The sequence below is a fragment of the Salmo salar genome, chromosome 20 (genome assembly GCF_965601325.2).
Source record: "Salmo salar chromosome 20, fSalSal1, whole genome shotgun sequence".
In the NCBI taxonomy this organism is placed as follows: domain Eukaryota; kingdom Metazoa; phylum Chordata; class Actinopteri; order Salmoniformes; family Salmonidae; genus Salmo; species Salmo salar.
Genome location: NC_138310.1, coordinates 33,240,542 through 33,261,594, shown reverse-complemented (window position 1 = coordinate 33,261,594; position 21,053 = coordinate 33,240,542). Strand labels below are relative to the sequence as shown.

Genomic DNA, 21,053 nt, shown 5'->3' with positions numbered 1-21,053 from the left:
ATGCCTGCCACCACTGTGGAGGGGTTGAGGGGGGCAGTCAAAGCCTTGTGCCCTGCCAGCATGACACACACACACACACCACACACACACACACACACACACACACACACACACACACACACACACACACACACACACACACACACACACACACACACACACACACACACACACACACACACACACACACACACACACACACACACACACAGTCATACTTGCAATCAGTCTCTGGGGCAGACTCCATTCATCTCAGGTAGAGCCTGGGCCATTACACACTCTGGGCTAATTAAAACTAATCTATGGTAGAGAAGCAGACAGCGCAGACCATCTGGGCCTCTATTCCCAAGTCATAAAACATCCCTTTTGGCCCAGAGAAATCACTTCCACCCATAACAGCCACCAAGGTGCATCCAACAGGGATTGTTTTAAAGGAAGAGTTGTGTGTGTGGTTGTTTGTGTGCGCTTACAGTAGGTGTATGTTTGGACCGACATACAAAGCGGGATAAGTGTTTTTTATTGGCAGGCATTTTATTGTTGTTTTTCTAGAAAGTACATCTATTGTGGGTGTCAATTTGTGCATGTGTGTGTGTGTGTTTCAATGTCAATCTGTATGTGTGAGGGTGTGTGTGAGAGAGAATGTGTGTGAGGGTGTGTGAGAGAGTGTGTGTGTCTGTGTGTCCATTGTGTGACCCGTATATCAACTGCCCGGTCCCAGGGGTTAGTCATGGTGACATGTGGCCATAAAGGGACAATAGGCTGTCCTCTGGGAGTGGGTCAGAGAAAGACAGCCTCCCTGGTCGAGACTGATGAAGTGTCCTAACCTCTGGCACCACCATGTCCCTCATCACAAGGTCATAATATACACTGCTCAAAAAAATAAAGGGAACACTAAAATAACACATCCTAGATCTGAATGAAAGAAATAATCTTATTAAATACTTGTTTGTTTACATAGTTGAATGTGCTGACAACAAAATCACACAAAAATAATCAATGGAAATCCAATTTATCAACCCATGGAGGTCTGGATTTGGAGTCGCACTCAAAATTAAAGTGGAAAACCACACTACAGGCTGATCCAACTTTGATTTAATGTCCTTAAAACAACTCAAAATGAGGCTCAGTAGTGTGTGTGGCCTCCACGTGCCTGTATGACCTCCCTACAACGCCTGGGCATGCTCCTGATGAGGTGGCGGATGGTCTCCTGAGGGATCTCCTCCCAGACCTGGACTAAAGCATCCGCCAACTCCTGGACAGTCTGTGGTGCAACGTGGCGTTGGTGGATGGAGCGAGACATGATGTCCCAGATGTGCTCAATTGGATTCAGGTCTGGGGAACGGGCGGGCCAGTCCATAGCATCAATGCCTTCCTCTTGCAGGAACTGCTGACACACTCCAGCCACATGAGGTAGCATTGTCTTGCATTAGGAGGAACCCAGGGCCAACCGCACCAGCATATGGTCTCACAAGGGGTCTGAGGATCTCATCTCGGTACCTAATGGCAGTCAGGCTACCTCTGGCGAGCACATGGAGGGCTGTGCGGCCCCCCAAAGAAATGCCACCCCACACCATGACTGACCCACCGCCAAACCGGTCATGCTGGAGGATGTTGCAGGCAGCAGAACGTTCTCCACGGCGTCTCCAGACTCTGTCACGTCTGTGACATGTGCTCAGTGTGAACCTGCTTTCATCTGTGAAGAGCACAGGGCACCAGTGGCGAATTTGCCAATCTTGGTGTTCTCTGGCAAATGCCAAACGTCCTGCACAGTGTTGGGCTGTAAGCACAACCCCCACCTGTGGACGTCGGGCCCTCGTACCACTCTCATGGAGTCTGTTTCTGACCGTTTAAGCAGACACATGCACATTTGTGGCCTGCTGGAGGTCATTTTGCAGGGCTCTAGCAGTGCTCCTCCTGCTCCTCCTTGCACAAAGGCGGAGGTAGCGGTCCTGCTGCTGGGTTGTTGCCCTCCTACGACCTCCTCCACGTCTCCTGATGTACTGGCCTGTCTCCTGGTAGCGCCTCCATGCTCTGGACACTACGCTGACAGACACAGCAAACCTTGCCACAGCTCGCATTGATGTGCCATCCTGGATGAGCTGCACTACCTGAGCCACTTGTGTGGGTTGTAGACTCCGTCTCATGCTACCACTAGAGTGAAAGCACCGCCAGCATTCAAAAGTGACCAAAACATCAGCCAGGAAGCATAGGAACTGAGAAGTGGTATGTGGTCACCACCTGCAGAACCCCTCCTTTATTGGGGGTGTCTTGCTAATTGTCTATAATTTCCACCTGTTGTCTATTCCATTTGCACAACAGCATGTGAAATTTATTGTCAATCAGTGTTGCTTCCTAAGTGGACAGTTTGATTTCACAGAAGTGTGATTGACTTGGAGTTACATTGTGTTGTTTAAGTGTTCCCTTTATTTTTTTGAGCAGTGTATATAAAAATACAGTGGGTATCATAAGTATTCACCCCCCTTGGATTTCTTCACGTTTTATTGTGTATCAGAGAGGGTTTCAAATGACATTTCTTTTCAATGATCTACACAAAATACTCTAATGTCAAGGTGGAAGAAAAAGTATATATTTTTCAAGATGAATGAAAAATAAAACACTAATATACTGTACCTTGATTAAATAAGTATTCACCCCCACTGAGTCAATACATGTTATAATCACCTTTGGCAGCGATTACAGCTGTGAGTCTTTCTGGGTAAGTCCATTATGCCCATTATTCTTTTAAAAAGTCAGATTTTGAGGATCATTGCTAGACAGATATGTTCAATTATTGCCATAGATTTTCAAGCAGATTTAAGTCAAACCTGTAACTTGGCCACTCAGGAACATTCACTATCTTCTTGGTAAGCAGCTCCAATGTACATTTGGCCTTGTGTTGTAGGTTATTGTTTTCCTGCTGAAAGGTGAATTCCTCTCCCAGTGTCTGGTGTAAAGGTGAAGCAGGTTTTCCATTAGGATTTTGCATGTGCTTAGCTCCATCACTTTTTATCCTGAAAAACTCCCCAGTCTTTGCCTAATGTCAAGTATACCCATACCATGATGCAGCCACCACTATGCTTGAAAATAAGGAGGCATTTACTCAGTGATGTGTAGTTGGATTTGCCCCAAACATAAGGCTTTGCTTTTAGGCCAAAAAGTGTATTCCTTTGCTGTGTTTTTTTTTTTTTCAGTATTACTTTAGTACCTTGTTGCATACATGATGTATGTTTTGGAATATTTTTATTCTGTATATTTGTATTCTACTTTTTGCTCTGTAATTTAGGTAATTATTGTGGAGTCACTACAACGTTGTTGATCCATCCTCAGTTTTCTCCCATCATAGCCATTGAATTGTTTTCAAATCACCAATGGCCTCATGACGACATCCCTGAGCAGTTTCCTTCCTGTCCTGCAGATCAGTTAAGAAGGATGACTGTATCTTCAATGTGTCTGGGTGGTTTAATACATCATCCACAGCACAATTATTAACCTGAACATCCTTAAAGAGACATTCAATGTCTGATTTGTTATTGTCACCGATCTACCAGTCACGGCCCTCCCAAAAGAGACTTTTGGGTGGTCCTGGGAATTTAACCCACTATCCTGGCTTTTCAAGGGCCATGCTCTACCAACTGAGCTACAGAAGACCACAGCTTAAAGAACTCATTCTCTCTCTCACACACACACACACACATACATACATGTACATTCATGCACAAACACAGTCTTCCAGAGGCAGGAATATTCACACCCTCATCCTCCCAAAAGGAAATAATATGCTAAAAAGCATATAGAGGTTAAAGTGACCTAAGCAGCAAATGTGCAGTTCTGTCAAGGCATGAGTAAACACAATCTCCCATACATCAGCAGATCTTCACACAAATCTGCTTCTGCCTCTGGCCAGCTTACTAGGCAACAGAGAGTGTCATTGGTTACAGTTGCCATGGAGATGTACTCGACAGCAGGTAGAGAGAGAGAGAGAGAGAACCAAAACAGAAGAATGGGTTAATCTGGAATGGGTTACATTTGACCAAAACAGCAGGGGGTTGGAAGAAAGCGTTGACTTGGATCCTGAACAACAGACTGCACTGACTGCTGAGCTGAGCTGCAGTGGATTAGGGACTGTGGGTTGGCTTTGATGGGGCTGGGGCAACATACAGTATAGCTGGTACAGAGGATATCTGTTGGTGCTTCACTAGGGTGGTATACTGCCAAAAGACAAGGCCCAAGTCACGACAGAAGACGAGAGAAAGAGGGAAAAAATACTAGTGAATTGTCTGAAGTTTTTTAAAGTCCACTTGGCAAAATGAATATTGTAGCTTCTAAATCTTTATTAGAAACACTAAAGGACCCCATAGCACTAGAGAGGCCATCCACAAGCATAATTCCTGGAGTCCCATGTGTTACAACATATTGGAGACTTCCTCAGCGGGAGCCAGTTGAGGTTGGACACAGCAGCCGTGGCTAGTTTACTGGTGGGGATAGAAAGCAGCTCTAGACAAACAATCCCACCTATCAACCTTATCTCCTGGAGGACTATTGGCTTAACTCAGACAACCAGACCAGACTCACTGTTTGTTATCTCCTGTCTGTTATCTCCTGTGTGGGTGTGTGTGTGGGGGGGGGGGGGGGCTCAAACACTGGCTTCCTGTTTTAACACTTTCACTAAAAGGTCAACTAAGGTCAGTCAGTAAGCCAGCTGAATAGATGAGGGCAGTAGTCTTGAGTGACAGTAGCTAGAGACTGGACTAGCTAACTTTTGTCTCCTGATTAACTCTAAGTTTGATAATGTGTTCCGATTGAGAAAAGGTTTATGGACACAATAATCCACAGCAGGAATACATTGAGGAGAATGTTGCTATCTACTAGATGCTGTGCATTATGTCATCTAGCCTTGAATAAATTGAGGAGGAAAACAGGACTCTCTCACTAACCTGTGATCAGATTTTTATAAATCTGCACACTAATTTCTTCTGGTCCAAATCGACCCAACCCAACCCCTCACAACCTTTATCTCAGGGAGAAAGGGACGTGGATTTAAAATGGCTAATGTCATTATGGGAGAGGTAACCATGGTGATAAGCCCTTTTGGCCCCGGAAGTCCTAATCAAGCATCAGGTTGCTAGGATGGCCTCTAAGGAACCTGATGCTGTCTGTACAGGGGTCTGTTAATAGCACTGCTAATGGACACAGCAGCATAGGAGACCATCGATTTTTATCTGTTCATTATCAGATGCACTGGTGGAAAATGTCTTTTTAACTCCCTCTCTCATTCAGAGAATAGCCTCTTCAGGTGAAGTGCTGGAGTGCGAGTGGTGGCCTGGCAGGTCCATATGCATTGTACCATGAGCCTGCTGCTGTGTTACTTTAACCACCTTTCATCTGCTTCACTATGGTGGAAGTACCTTTAAGAGGAGCGTGTGTAGTAGGCCTCAAGCAAGCTATTACCTCAGACATCCTGATGTGTTCTTGAAGACGGTGGTCCACTCTGCATCACGAGGTTTGGAGTCCTCGTTGGGCTCATGCTCCCAGCCTGAGTGGGGGATGATGACCTCGTTGGTCAAAGTCTGCAGTCCGTGGTTTATAATCACCATCTTCAGAGGCTCATAGGAAGACAGGTTCCACAGGGTCCCTGTGGAGTGGAGGAGGGAGGGAGGGAGGGGAGGTGGCGATTGGGATAGGGATAGAGGAAAGGAGAGGATGGAGGGAGAGGATGTGGAGGAAAGAGATATGGAGAAAGGAAAAACTGTCATTCTTTGATTACTTTCACATCTGAGTGAACAACCGTTCATGCAAAATGAAAGAAGTTACTAGTAACATACAAAACACAATGAGAACAAAGTCCTGTTTTCGCTCACACAGTGAGGAGATAGACTGCTGTGTCTCACACTGATTATAATTCAATCACTGTGCCTGCGCTTTCTGTAATCTCAGAGAGAGGGAGGGAGGAGGGACACACACACACACGATGAGGAGAGGTTTAGAAATCCAGCCGGCATGGAGCCTGGCAACAATTGCAATAAAGAGAGAATCAGGAGGGATTTCATAACAAAAGGATGTATCGGGGCAGGACCTTTCGGTTTGTGGAAAACAAAATATTATAGATTGACTTCAAAGTCCACATACAGTCCCCCACACACAGGGTCTTTATTTTGACTATCTTCACTGAAGTTGCCCTCCTCCCTCATCCCCCGGACAAGGCCTAGTGGGGGAGGAATAGTAAGAAAATGGTTTAATCTGGGGTCAGAAAGTATGGGCTCCCTTGGCACTGGGATTATTTCTTACTCAGACAACAATAGCAGCTAGAAGCTACACCGTTTAGCTAAATCCTCTATACACACACAAGCAGCACAGTTTCCACACAGTCAATATTTCCGCTGTCAGATCATGCTTACTGCACACTATAACATCTAAAAATACCTTTGTCCCTCTCGTGGGGTTAACTTGTGGTTTGAGAAAACCACTACCTCCCTCCAACAACAATAAGTACATCTGTAAAGTACTTACAACTGAAAATGGCCTCCATACTCCATTACCTAAACACTGCAAGGCCATGAGGCACTGAAGGCCTTAGCACTCTGGTAACATGGACCATAGCTTGCCTGATAGTGACACAGAGCTCAGTTCTGCCTAAGGGAACAGCCATGTCATATTGCTAGAGGTTCATTTGACTTTTCAAAAAAGTCAGTGGCGTGTTACTGTGGCACTCAGGCATGAACAACAGGAGACTGGGCTGCCTGGGAAGCTGCTGGGTTGATTACCTCCAACACTGGCCCATTAGCATCACCCCATTGGCTCTGACAACCAGCGGTAAACACACCAAAAGTAGCCAATGATAGTTAACAGCCCTCCATCACTGGTAGTCAACATTAGCAGGCACAGAGTTTAATCAACTATAGTATCCATGGATAATTAGTGAAAGCAAGCAGGTGGTCAACAAGCAGCCAACAGCAGCCAACGATAGTCTACAGCCCTTACTGGAACAATCCACAATCTTTGGAAGTACATTAATCAACATTAGGCACAATGCAATCAACTGCTACTGTACATTTATTTAAATGAAATTAAAAGAGAGAGATATACTGTGGGCAATATATACTGAACAAAGATTTTACTCAGTTACAGTTCATGTAAGGAAATCAATCAGTTGAAATACATTCATTAGGCCCTAATCTATTTCACAACTGGGCAGGGGCTCAGCCATGGGTGGACCTGGGAGGGCATAGGCCCACCCACTGGGGAGCCAGGCCCAGTCGATCAGAACAAGCCCCCCGGGCTGGCGTGGTTATACGTGGTCTGCGACAGTGAGGCCATTTGGACGTACTGCCAAATTCTCTAAAATTACATTGGAGAAATGAACATTAAATTCTCTGGCAACAGCTCTGGAGTAAACAGCTCTGGTGTAAACAAATTTGTGCACAAAATTTGAGAGAAATAAGCTTTTTGTGCATATGGAACATTTCTGGGATCTTTTATTTCAGCTCATGGGACCAACACTTTAAATGTTGCGTTTATATTTCCGTTCAGTATATTTTATGCACTTTGGCATTTGTTTTGTAGCTATGCTAGGAGAAGCTTAAGTGAAGTTGTCACGTAGAGTAGGCCAGAAGGCTAAACTGGAAAACCTAACCTCTATAAAAAATAAAAAGATGGCGGAGTTCTTCTGTGCAAAGGTGTTTATTTACATAGTGATTCCGGAACAAAAACAACAGTACTGCCATCAAACATCTACCTTATGGGACACCTTAAAAACAAAGTTGCCCCACCCACAGCTCAATCCAAAATGCCTCTCAATGAACTGAAAGAGAGGCTCCTTTTGTAAGGGTAGCCCCTCCCCTCAGAACAATTAACACTAATTAATTAAGCAATTACCTATTCAAACCTACATTTTCCATTTGACTAAACATACTCATTGCAACACGTTTTTTATAAAACAATATCACAATATAACATTTACAAAATTACATCACTACTGACAGTGTCTTTCAATATGCCCATTTACATTAATGAGCCATTCCGGACAGGCACTACAAAGTAAGCCCAATTCCCTTAGCTCGGGTCCTTATCCCGCATACCCGGAAGCTACAGAGATGGAGAGAGAGGAACAGAACAAACAACGCGCTCATCCATAACATCTAAGTATAATAAATATTGCTTGTATTAAATATAAACACTTGTCTGTATATTTCTTTATACCATAACCGGTTACTGACGTAAGTGTGAAATATACGTACTAAGATAGAGGAGTTAACTTGTGTGTCGACCCACATTGTTAACTTATCTGATAACGGAGCAGGGAGGAGTGATGAACGTGTGCGTGCGTTAAAGTACCAAATGCTGCCCGCGGCCAGTGACGGACTTCTACGTCACAGAAGTAAACATTCACAAATCAGAAAAATGGGAAAACAAATTAAACCTGTGTCTTGAGAAATATGAGATTTACCAAGAAGACTGGGACGTATAATCTGCTGTGGTACAGGGTTTTCTTTCTCCTTTCATTTCCGGAACCATCCACTGACAAAATAAATTCGGAGTCAGACAGCGTCCCAAATGAGTGAGTCGGCGTCCCGAACCCTATTCCCCATTAGGTGCACTACCCTATTCTCTATATTGTGCAAAAGTACTGCACTATATAGGGAATAGGGTGCTATTTGTGACGCCGCCTGGGTCCACAGTCCACACTAACAGCACATTATTACTGTATATTACATTGACCAGGCTGCTGATATGGCTGTCATTCCAAGCCCTTCAGAACCAACCATTAAAGGATAAAATACTGTTTGTGACAGTGACATCCTTCACTTCCTACAGTGAGCAGAGGAGAATGCATTTCTTTGTGGCGTAGCTTTAATAAATTACAAACAGTCGCCATAGCTCACAGTACAGCCAGTCACAATAGCCATAGCTCACAGTCACAGTACAGTTAGTCTGTTGACATGACTGAACGCTGGCTGGGGGAGTGACAGACAGTCTCCATGCTTCACAGACAGTGGCCATGCAGTGAGCAGGGTTTGTAGGGATCTCTCTCTCACTCCCTCTCTCACTTCATCTGGGCCAGATTACCTCCAACACAGTGCCATTTTTAAAGTGTGCGGGTTTTTTCACCTCATACTTTCTTTCCCCATCTCCCCAGGCCCCAAGAACCTGCTGCCTCATGGATGGACACTCCTCCCTCCCTCTCACTAATCAAATCCCAAGGTAAGGGATGGGACTGAAAGCCAATCAGAGGCAGGCCAGGCCAGGCCAGGGAGAGGGCCAGGGGGAGCTGGGAGATTTGAGGTGGACCAGGGCTGGACCCCCTTAATTAAGTTTGCTTCCCTCCCAGTCTCCATCCCAGGACCCTGGGCGGCTAATCCCATTTCTTGGGTGCTGGCTGCTGCAGCCATGCTGCTCTAACAGGCCCATTCACTTAGAGCTGCCCATTACACCTCATCCTCCCCACTGCCATTAATCACAGATTATAGCCTGGGAGAGAGAGAGGGAGGGAGACAGAGTAGGGAAAGAGGGAGAGAGAGAGAAAGGGAGAGGGAAAGGGAGGGAGAAGGAAGGCACATACATATGAGCCATACTGTGGGCTAGGCTGTAACTCTCCTACTGCTGTCACATAAATAAAGCAACACATCACGGCACAACACCTCTCCCCCAAGTGACCTACTTGTTGTGTGTATGTACTGACATGTATGTGTAACTGATAGATGCACGCACACTACATGTTCATGTTTTTAAATTCATGTCAATTGTAAATTATTTTGTATTTTTCGTTATGTGTCAGACCCCAGTAAGACTAGCTGTCACCATTGGCTTCGACTAATGGGGATCCCAATAAAATCAAAAAAAGCATCACAGCCTAATTGCTGAGCAGAGATGACGGATAGTCCAGGAGATAGTAGAGGAGGGGCCACGGCTGGTGGGAGGAGAGTTAAGGTACAACAGGCAGGGGGCCACATATATGTTGATTGGGCTGTGTGTATGAGTGTGTCTGTGGATGTGTCTAAAGAGAATTTGTGTATGACAGGGTTTCCGTTAGCCGGTAATTGCCGGCTTTTGTCCAATAAAAAAAATGAAAAGCCGATAAATCCAATTGTTTCTGGCCAAATTGACTGGGCCAGCAGAAAAAACAACGGTAGGCGGCTATCAGCACGTCACCCACCACTTTACAATGTGAGCTGGAGGCAGTATGCATTTTCAAAACATACTTAATTGTTTGAAACCTGAATGTTTTACTTCATAGTATGAGGCATGTCTTACCTTGCTTGAAAATCCTACCATGGAAACATAAAGGCAATTATTTTATAAAGACTTCATAGGAGGTGAGTGAGTTTCAAGTTTAGGGGGAGCATACAATTTATTCTACCAGTTATGATTTTCATATGCACATTTTTGTGGAATAGTTTCATTTCAATAATAACATTTTCCTTTCTCAAAATCATTGTCACGTGGTTAATTAAAATTATAAAAATATAAAACTTAAAATGCATCTAATGCGAGATCATCAGCCTCTGCCACATGGACACGTTGATACACTGTGATCATTGGTGGCTAAATGAGAGCATGGAACTCCGAGATGGCCAATGCAGCCGTTGGCCTTTACCTTCCATTGTAAACTAAGTAAAAATACATAAAGCCGACAAAATAAAAACAGAAGAAAATCTATTGATGAAAATGCTGGTTCTTTCAATCACATTAATCTCTCTACTCAGCCTGTCTGCCTGCCTTTCTATCTGTCTTGATTTGAGCTGTGCTAGTGAAGTGCAATATTGAATCAAATCAATCAACTGGATCTGGTCTGAAGCTCTCTCTAGCGAACTTGAAATATTGTATCAACTAGCCTATTCTGGGCCCTCAGAGTTTCCACAGACAGCTGTTTTTACACAAGGGAAAAGTGTTCAGGTATTTTATGATGTTTCCACTGGATATATGGGATTATCAGATGATGATATGTTGATCTTTCACACCGAGGCTTGGTGATTATTGAGGGGGAGATTGTTGGAAAGATTTAAAAAATAGTCCAGCTGTGAGGAACTGCTAGGCCATAATTCACAATGGATGTTCAAAAAAATACTTTGTTGACTTACTATGTGAGGTGAAGAAAAAATGACTGAGAAGCTCAGCTTATTAGTGGTGGACATGATGAGTTAAGCCAATCAGAAATCAGACATTCCCAAATGGGCACTCTCCTAAATGTGCGCACTGCAGGCCAGTTAGACTATTTCTATACATGCTCCCTCAACATTAACAAGGCAGAGAAACCAGACACATGCTCATTGCTCACATGGAGCACCAAAACATATTTCTCACAAGTGTAGCAGGTTGTGACTCTGCAAACAAGTTTCCACTCAGAGAATAAGAACGGTAAATGACTGTAGGCCAAATTAGCAATACAATGCATTAACATAAATGAATGTAATCAAATGATGGGGATTAACAGTACATTTACTACTGGAGACATATGTAATGGGGAATTGATATAAACAACCAAAGGGCAAACGATTCACACAATGAAACAAATCTTGGCCACACACCCCTCCCTTTTATCTTGTCTCAACATTTTTAATTATACTCAAGACACCTTATTTTTATACATATTTTACATGCCTTTCACTGACAGCCCAACTCAATAATCAGCTAGGCCTTTTGGCACGCACACCGCCTATGAAAGACTTCCTCATATGCCATTTCTCTCCCGTTCTATTGGTTTTCATATCAACTTTCTTTTGTTGTCCAGAAGTCAAAAGCACAATCCTAGACATATCAGCAACACATCCTAGTTTTTGCATCTTTAGATTCAACCTCTTTCTGAGTTTCTAACAGAGATTTTCTTCTCTGTCATATACCGCTCGCATCGGTGTGGTATTTTCCCACAAATTGCATTTTTGCAATAGTTTGAAAATTACATTTTATTGGCTGCTTCATTACAGGAGTTGCATGGTATGTTAAGATGAATTACCATAATGTAAATGTGATTTCTGTCATTATGAGCACCGTGGGTGGACGCCCTAATGCAGGGGTGTCAAACTCTTTCCACGGCGGACCATGTGTCTGCGGGTTTTTGTTTTTTCCTTTCAATTAAGACCTCGACAACCAGGTGAGGGAGTTCCTTACTAATTAGTGACCTTAATTAATCAATGAAGTACAAGGGTGGAACAAAAACCTGCATACACTCAGCCCTTCCTGGAATGAGTTTGACACATGTGCTCTAATGCAAATGGGTCTGGTAAATTTCGGCAATAGCTGGTGAATAAAAATCTTCCCTGTCATGTTGTCCGGTGCCACATTTTCCAAACGGAAACTCTGGTGTATGAGTGTGTCTGTGTCCAGAGAGAATGTGTGTATGAGTGTGGATGTGTCTAGAGAGTTCAGTTGGAACAGACCCATATGAAACAGCTGGCCCCTACCTAGATCTCAGCAGGGTGGCCAGCCCACAAGCAGCACCAATCCACTGCAGTGTGTGTGTGTGTGTCCGCACCAGACCACACACTGTGTAAGCAGCCCAGGGCCACCCTGCAGGGACTGACACACACACACACACACACACACACACACGCACACACACGCACACACACACACACACACACACACACACACACACACACACACACACACACACACACACACACACACACACACACACACACACACACACACACACACACACACACACACACCTTTCCTCACCAACTTTAAAAAGAGCAGAACCCTTTCCTGGGCCACGAATCAACTCAAGTGCCACTCCAAGTCTCTGCCTGTGCCCTCACTCTCTCCTCTTCCCATCCTACCACACAGGGGGCTCGAATAAAATAAATCCTGTCTGGAATCGGTGGTGTGTGTGTGTGTGTGTGTGTGTGTGTGTGTGTGTGTGTGTGTGTGTGTGTGTGTGTGTGTGTGTGTGTGTGTGTGTGTGTGTGTGTGTGTGTGGGGGGGCTACCTAGTCCATATACACCCCCCTGCTACCTATTCCCTATACACTCCCCTGCTACCTAGTCCCTATACACTCCCCTGCTACCTAGTCCCTATACACTCCCCTGCTACCTATTCCATATCCACTCCCCTGCTACCTAGTCCCTATAAACTCCCCTGCTACCTATTCCCTATACACTCCCCTGCTACCTAGTCCATATACACTCCCCTGCTACCTAGTCCCTATACACTCCCCTGCTACCTATTCCATATACACTCCCCTGCTACCTAGTCCCTATACACTCCCCTGCTACCTATTCCATATACACTCCCCTGCTACCTAGTCCCTATACACTCCCCTGCTACCTATTCCATATACACTCCCCTGCTACCTAGTCCCTATACACTCCCCTGCTACCTATTCCCTATACACTCCCCTGCTACCTAGTCCATATACACTCCCCTGCTACCTAGTCCCTATACACTCCCCTGCTACCTATTCCATATACACTCCCCTGCTACCTAGTCCCTATACACTCCCCTGCTACCTATTCCATATACACTCCCCTGCTACCTAGTCCCTATACACTCCCCTGCTACCTATTCCCTATACACTCCCCTGCTACCTAGTCCCTATTCACTCCCCTGCTACCTAGTCCCTATACACTCCCCTGCTACCTAGTCCATATACACTCCCCTGCTACCTAGTCCCTATACACTCCCCTGCTACCTATTCCATATACACTCCCCTGCTACCTAGTCCCTATACACTCCCCTGCTACCTATTCCATATACACCCCCCTGCTACCTAGTCCCTATACACTCCCCTGCTACCTATTCCCTATACACTCCCCTGCTACCTAGTCCATATACACTCCCCTGCTACCTAGTCCCTATACACTCCCCTGCTACCTATTCCATATCCACTCCCCTGCTACCTAGTCCCTATAAACTCCCCTGCTACCTATTCCCTATACACTCCCCTGCTACCTAGTCCATATACACTCCCCTGCTACCTAGTCCCTATACACTCCCCTGCTACCTATTCCATATACACTCCCCTGCTACCTAGTCCCTATACACCCCCCTGCTACCTAGTCCCTATACACTCCCCTGCTACCTATTCCCTATACACTCCCCTGCTACCTAGTCCATATACACTCCCCTGCTACCTAGTCCCTATACACTCCCCTGCTACCTATTCCATATACACTCCCCTGCTACCTAGTCTGGTGTTATTTGGACATAAATTATGAACTTTGTCAAAAGAAACCACATTTGTTCCGGACCTGGGATGCCTTCCGGACCTGGGATGCCTGCCTTCTGATGGAGATAATCAAAGGTAAGGGGATATTTACAATGTTATTATCGATATTAGATGATGCTAACTGTATAGCATAGCTTATTGTTCTTAGCATAGCACCCCGTTTATTGCAAAATGTGATTTCCCAGTAAAGTTATTTTGAGATCTGGCCATTCGGTAGCAATTACGAGATGATAATATATTATTCTTTGAATGACAATATTATAATTTACCAATGTTTTCGAATAGTAATTTTGTTATGTTCACCGGAAGCATTTCAGAGAAGAAAAAAATCTGAATTTCACGCTACTGTAAAATGCTGTTTTTGGATATAAATATGAACTTGATGGAACAAAAAATGCATGTATTGTATAACATAATGTCCTAGGAGTGTCATCTGATGGAGATTGACAAAGGTTAGTGCATAATTCTAGCTGGTTTCTGCTTTTGGTGACGCCTGACCTTGAATTGAAAATGGATGTTTGTACTTTTGTGGCTATGTACTGTCCTAACATAATCTAACTTTATGCTTTTGCCGTAAAGCCTCTTTGAAAATCGAACAATGTGGTTAGATTAAGGAGATGTTTATCTTTTAAATTGTGTAAAATAGTTGATTGTTTGAGAAATTGAAATTATTAGATTTTTGATGTTTTGAATTTCCAGCCTTGTTAGCAATCCCGACTCGGGGTTCATTGCTAACCTGTAGCCCCAACAGGATATACACTCCCCTGCTACCTAGTCCCTATACACTCCCCTGCTACCTATTCCATATACACTCCCCTGCTACCTAGTCCCTATACACTCCCCTGCTACCTATTCCCTATACACTCCCCTGCTACCTAGTCCATATACACTCCCCTGCTACCTAGTCCGTATACACTCCCCTGCTACCTATTCCATATACACTCCCCTGCTACCTAGTCCCTATACACTCCCCTGCTACCTATTCCATATACACTCCCTTGCTACCTAGTCCCTATACACTCCCCTGCTACCTATTCCCTATACACTCCCCTGCTACCTAGTCCCTATACAATCCCCTGCTACCTATTCCATATACACTCCCCTGCTACCTAGTCCCTATACACTCCCCTGCTACCTATTCCATATACACTCCCCTGCTACCTAGTCCCTATTCACTCCCCTGCTACCTAGTCCCTATACACTCCCCTGCTACCTAGTCCATATACACTCCCCTGCTACCTAGTCCCTATACACTCCCCTGCTACCTATTCCATATACACTCCCCTGCTACCTAGTCCCTATACACTCCCCTGCTACCTAGTCCCTAAACACTCCCCTGCTACCTAGTCCCTAAACACCCACCTGCTACCTAGTCCCTATACACTCTCCTGCTACCTAGTCCTATGCACTCCCCTGCTACCTATTCCCTATACACTCCCCTGCCACCTAGTCCCTATACACTCCCCTGCTACCTAGTCCCTATACACTCCCCTGCTAACTAGTCCCTATGCACTCCGCTGCTACCTATTCCCTATGCACTCCCCTGCTACCTAGTCCATATACACTCCCCTGCTACCTATTCCCTATGCACTCCCCTGCTACCTATTCCCTATACACTCCCCTGCTACCTAGTCCTATACACTCCCCTGCTACCTAGTCCCTATACACTCCCCTGCTACCTAGTCCCTATACACTCCCCTACTACCTATTCCATATATATATGTGTGTGTGTGTGTGTGTGTGTGTGTGGGGGGGGGGCTACCTAGTCCATATACACCCCCCTGCTACCTATTCCCTATACACTCCCCTGCTACCTAGTCCCTATACACTCCACTGCTACCTATTCCCTATACACTCCCCTGCTACCTAGTCCCGATACACTCCCCTGCTACCTAGTCCCTATACACTCCCCTGCTACCTATTCCATATACACTCCCCTGCTACCTAGTCCCTATACACTCCCCTGCTACCTATTCCATATACACTCCCCTGCTACCTAGTCCCTATTCACTCCCCTGCTACCTAGTCCCTATACACTCCCCTGCTACCTAGTCCATATACACTCCCCTGCTACCTAGTCCCTATACACTCCCCTGCTACCTATTCCATATACACTCCCCTGCTACCTAGTCCCTATACACTCCCCTGCTACCTAGTCCCTAAACACTCCCCTGCTACCTAGTCCCTATACACCCACCTGCTACCTAGTCCCTATACACTCTCCTGCTACCTAGTCCTATGCACTCCCCTGCTACCTATTCCCTATACACTCCCCTGCCACCTAGTCCCTATACACTCCCCTGCTACCTAGTCCCTATGCACTCCCCTGCTACCTATTCCCTATACACTCCCCTGCTACCTAGTCCCTATGCACTCCCCTGCTACCTAGTCCCTATACACTCCCCTGCTACCTATTCCATATACACTCCCCTGCTACCTAGTCCCTATACACTCCCCTGCTACCTAGTCCATATACACTCCCCTGCTACCTAGTCCCTATACACTCCCCTGCTACCTATTCCATATACACTCCCCTGCTACCTAGTCCCTATACACTCCCCTGATACCTATTCCATATACACTCCCCTGCTACCTAGTCCCTATACACTCCCCTGCTACCTAGTCCCTATACACTCCCCTGCTACCTATTCCATATATATATGTGTGTGTGTGTGTGTGTGGGCGGGGGGGGGGGGGGGGGGGCTACCTAGTCCATATACACTCCCCTGCTACCTATTCCTTATACACTCCCCTGCTACCTAGTCCCTATACACTCCACTGCTACCTATTCCCTATACACTCCCCTGCTACCTAGTCCCTATACACTCCCCTGCTACCTAGTCCCTATACACTCCCCTGCTACCTATTCCATATACACTCCCCTGCTACCTATTCCCTATACACTCCACTGCTACCTATTCCCTATACACTCCCCTGCTACCTAGTCCCTATACACTCCCCTGCTACCTAGTCCCTATACACTCCCCTGCTAACTATTCCATATACACTCCCCTGCTACCTAGTCCCTATACACTCCCCTGCTACCTAGTCCCTATTCACTCCCCTGCTACCTATTCCCTATACACTCCCCTGCTACCTAGTCCCTATTCACTCCCCTGCTACCTATTCCCTATACACTCCCCTGCTACCTAGTCCATATACACTCCCCTGCTACCTAGTCCCTATACACTCCCCTGCTACCTAGTCCCTATACACTCCACTGCTACCTATTCCCTATACACTCCCCTGCTACCTAGTCCCTATACACTCCCCTGCTACCTAGTCCCTATACACTCCCCTGCTACCTATTCCATATACACTCCCCTGCTACCTATTCCCTATGCACTCCCCTGCTACCTATTCCCTATGCACTCCCCTGCTACCTAGTCCCTATGCACTCCCTGCTACCTAGTCCCTATGCACTCCCCTGCTACCTATTCCCTATACACTCCCCTGCTACCTAGTCCCTATACACTCCCCTGCTACCTAGTCCCTATGCACTCCCTGATACCTAGTCCCTATACACTCCCCTGCTACCTAGTCCCTATACACTCCCCTGCTACCTATTCCCTATACACTCCCCTGCTACCTAGTCCCTATACACTCCCCTGCTACCTATTCCATATACACTCCCCTGCTACCTAGTCCCTATACACTCCCCTGCTACCTATTCCATATATATGTGTGTGTGTGTGTGTGGGGGGGGGGGGCTACCTAGTCCATATACACCCCCCTGCTACCTATTCCCTATACACTCCCCTGCTACCTAGTCCCTATACACTCCACTGCTACCTATTCCCTATACACTCCCCTGCTACCTAGTCCCTATACACTCCCCTGCTACCTAGTCCCTATACACTCCCCTGCTACCTATTCCATATACACTCCCCTGCTACCTAGTCCCTATACACTCCCCTGCTACCTAGTCCCTATTCACTCCCCTGCTACCTATTCCCTATACACTCCCCTGCTACCTAGTCCCTATTCACTCCCCTGCTACCTATTCCCTATACACTCCCCTGCTACCTAGTCCATATACACTCCCCTGCTACCTAGTCCCTATACACTCCCCTGCTAACTATTCCATATACACTCCCCTGCTACCTAGTCCCTATACACTCCCCTGCTACCTATTCACTATACACTCCCCTGCTACCTAGTCCATATACACTCCCCTGCTACCTAGTCCCTATTCACTCCCCTGCTACCTATTCCCTATACACTCCCCTGCTACCTATTCCATATACACTCCCCTGCTACCTATTCCCTATACACTTCCCTGCTACCTAGTCCCTATACACTCCCCTGCTACCTAGTCCCTATACACTCCCCTGCTACCTATTCCATATACACTCCCCTGCTACCTAGTCCCTATACACTCCCCTGCTACCTAGTCCCTATACACTCCCCTGCTACCATTTCCATATACAGTCCCCTGCTACCTAGTCCCTATACACTCCCCTGCTACCTATTCCCTATACACTCCCCTGCTACCTAGTCCCTATTCACTCCCCTGCTACCTAGTCCCTATACACTCCCCTGCTACCTAGTCCATATACACTCCCCTTCTACCTAGTCCCTATACACTTCCCTGCTACCTATTCCATATACACTCCCCTGCTACCTAGTCCCTATACACTCCCCTGCTACCTATTCCATATACACTCCCCTGCTACCTAGTCCCTATACACTCCCCTGCTAACTAGTCCCTAAACACTCCCCTGCTACCTATTCCATATACACTCCCCTGCTACCTAGTCCCTATACACTCCCCTGCTACCTATTCACTATACACTCCCCTGCTACCTAGTCCATATACACTCCCCTGCTACCTAGTCCCTATACACTCCCCTGCTACCTATTCCATATACACTCCCCTGCTACCTAGTCCCTATACACTCCCCTGCTACCTATTCCATATACACTCCCCTGCTACCTAGTCCCTATACACTCCCCTGCTACCTATTCCCTATACACTCCCCTGCTAACTAGTCCCTATACACTCCCCTGCTACCTATTCACTATACACTCCACTGCTACCTAGTCGATATACACTCCCCTGCTACCTAGTCCCTATACACTCCCCTGCTACCTATTCCATATACACTCCCCTGCTACCTAGTCCCTATACACTCCCCTGCTACCTATTCCATATATACTCCCCTGCTACCTAGTCCCTATACACCCCCCTGCTACCTATTCCATATACACTCCCCTGCTACCTAGTCCCTATACACTCCCCTGCTACCAATTCACTATACACTCCCCTGCTACCTAGTCCATATACACTCCCCTGCTACCTAGTCCCTATACACTCCCCTGCTACCTATTCCATATACACTCCCCTGCAACCTAGTCCTTATACACTCCCCTGCTACCTATTCCATAGACACTCCCCTGCTACCTAGTCCCTATACACTCCCCTGCTACCTATTCCCTATACACTCCCCTGCTACCTAGTCCCTATTCACTCCCCTGCTACCTATTCCTTATACACTCCCCTGCTACCTAGTCCATATACAATCCCCTGCTACCTAGTCCCTATACACTCCCCTGCTACCTATTCCATATACACTCCCCTGCTACCTAGTCCCTATACACTCCCCTGCTACCTATTCACTATACATTCCCCTGCTACCTAGTCCATATACACTCCCCTGCTACCTAGTCCCTATTCACTCCCCTGCTACCTATTCCCTATACACTCCCCTGCTACCTAGTCCCTATACACTCCCCTGCTACCTATTCCATATACACTCCCCTGCAACCTAGTCCTTATACACTCCCCTGCTACCTATTCCATAGACACTCCCCTGCTACCTAGTCCCTATACACTCCCCTGCTACCTATTCCCTATACACTCCCCTGCTACCTAGTCCCTATTCACTCCCCTGCTACCTATTCCCTATACACTCCGCTGCTACCTAGTCCATATACAATCCCCTGCTACCTAGTCCCTATACACTCCCCTGCTACCTATTCCATATACACTCCCCTGCTACCTAGTACCTATACACTCCCCTGCTACCTATTCACTATACATTCCCCTGCTACCTAGTCCATATACACTCCCCTGCTACCTAGTCCCTATTCACTCCCCTGCTACCTATTCCCTATACACTCCCCTGCTACCTATTCCATATACACTCCCCTGCTACCTATTCCCTATACACTCCCCTGCTACCTAGTCCCTATACACTCCCCTGCTACCTATTCCATATATATATATGTGTGTGTGTGTGTGTATGTGTGTGTGTGTGTGTGTGTGTGTGTGTGTGTGGGGGGGGCTACCTAGTCCATATACACCCCCCTGCTACCTATTCCCTATACACTCCCCTGCTACCTAGTCCCTATACACTCCACTGCTACCTATTCCCTATACACTCCCCTGCTACCTAGTCCCTATACACTCCCCTGCTACCTAGTCCCTATACACTCCCCTGCTACCTATTCCATATACACTCCCCTGCTACCTAGTCCCTATACACTCCCCTGCTACCTAGTCCCTATACACTCCCCTGCTACCTATTCCATATACACTCCCCTGCTACCTAGTCCCTATACACTCCCCTGCTACCTATTCCCTATACACTCCCCTGCTACCTAGTCCCTATTCACTCCCCTGCTACCTAGTCCCTATACACTCCCCTGCTACCTAGTACATATACACTCCCCTGCTACCTAGTCCCTATACACTTCCCTGCTACCTATTCCATATACACTCCCCTGCTACCTAGTCCCTATACACTCCCCTGCTACCTATTCCATATACACTCCCCTGCTACCTAGTCCCTATACACTCCCCTGCTACCTAGTCCCTAAACACTCCCCTGCTACCTAGTCCCTATACACTCCCCTGCTACCTAGTCCCTATACACTCCCCTGCTAC

At 46.3% G+C, this 21,053-nt stretch overlaps 1 protein-coding gene across 24 annotated transcripts in view; it reads right to left on the bottom strand.

Moving 5' to 3' along the window:
* The window catches only part of LOC106580487 (splicing regulator ARVCF), a 371,259-nt gene that overhangs the window by 63,993 nt on the left and 286,213 nt on the right, over positions 1–21,053 (bottom strand). For all 24 annotated transcript variants that reach the window (XM_045703240.2, XM_014161608.3, XM_045703241.2 and 21 more), the window contains one exon: positions 5,449–5,632. In XM_045703240.2, coding sequence (XP_045559196.1) covers positions 5,449–5,632 — 184 coding nt within the window. The remainder of the gene's footprint in view (positions 1–5,448; positions 5,633–21,053) is intronic.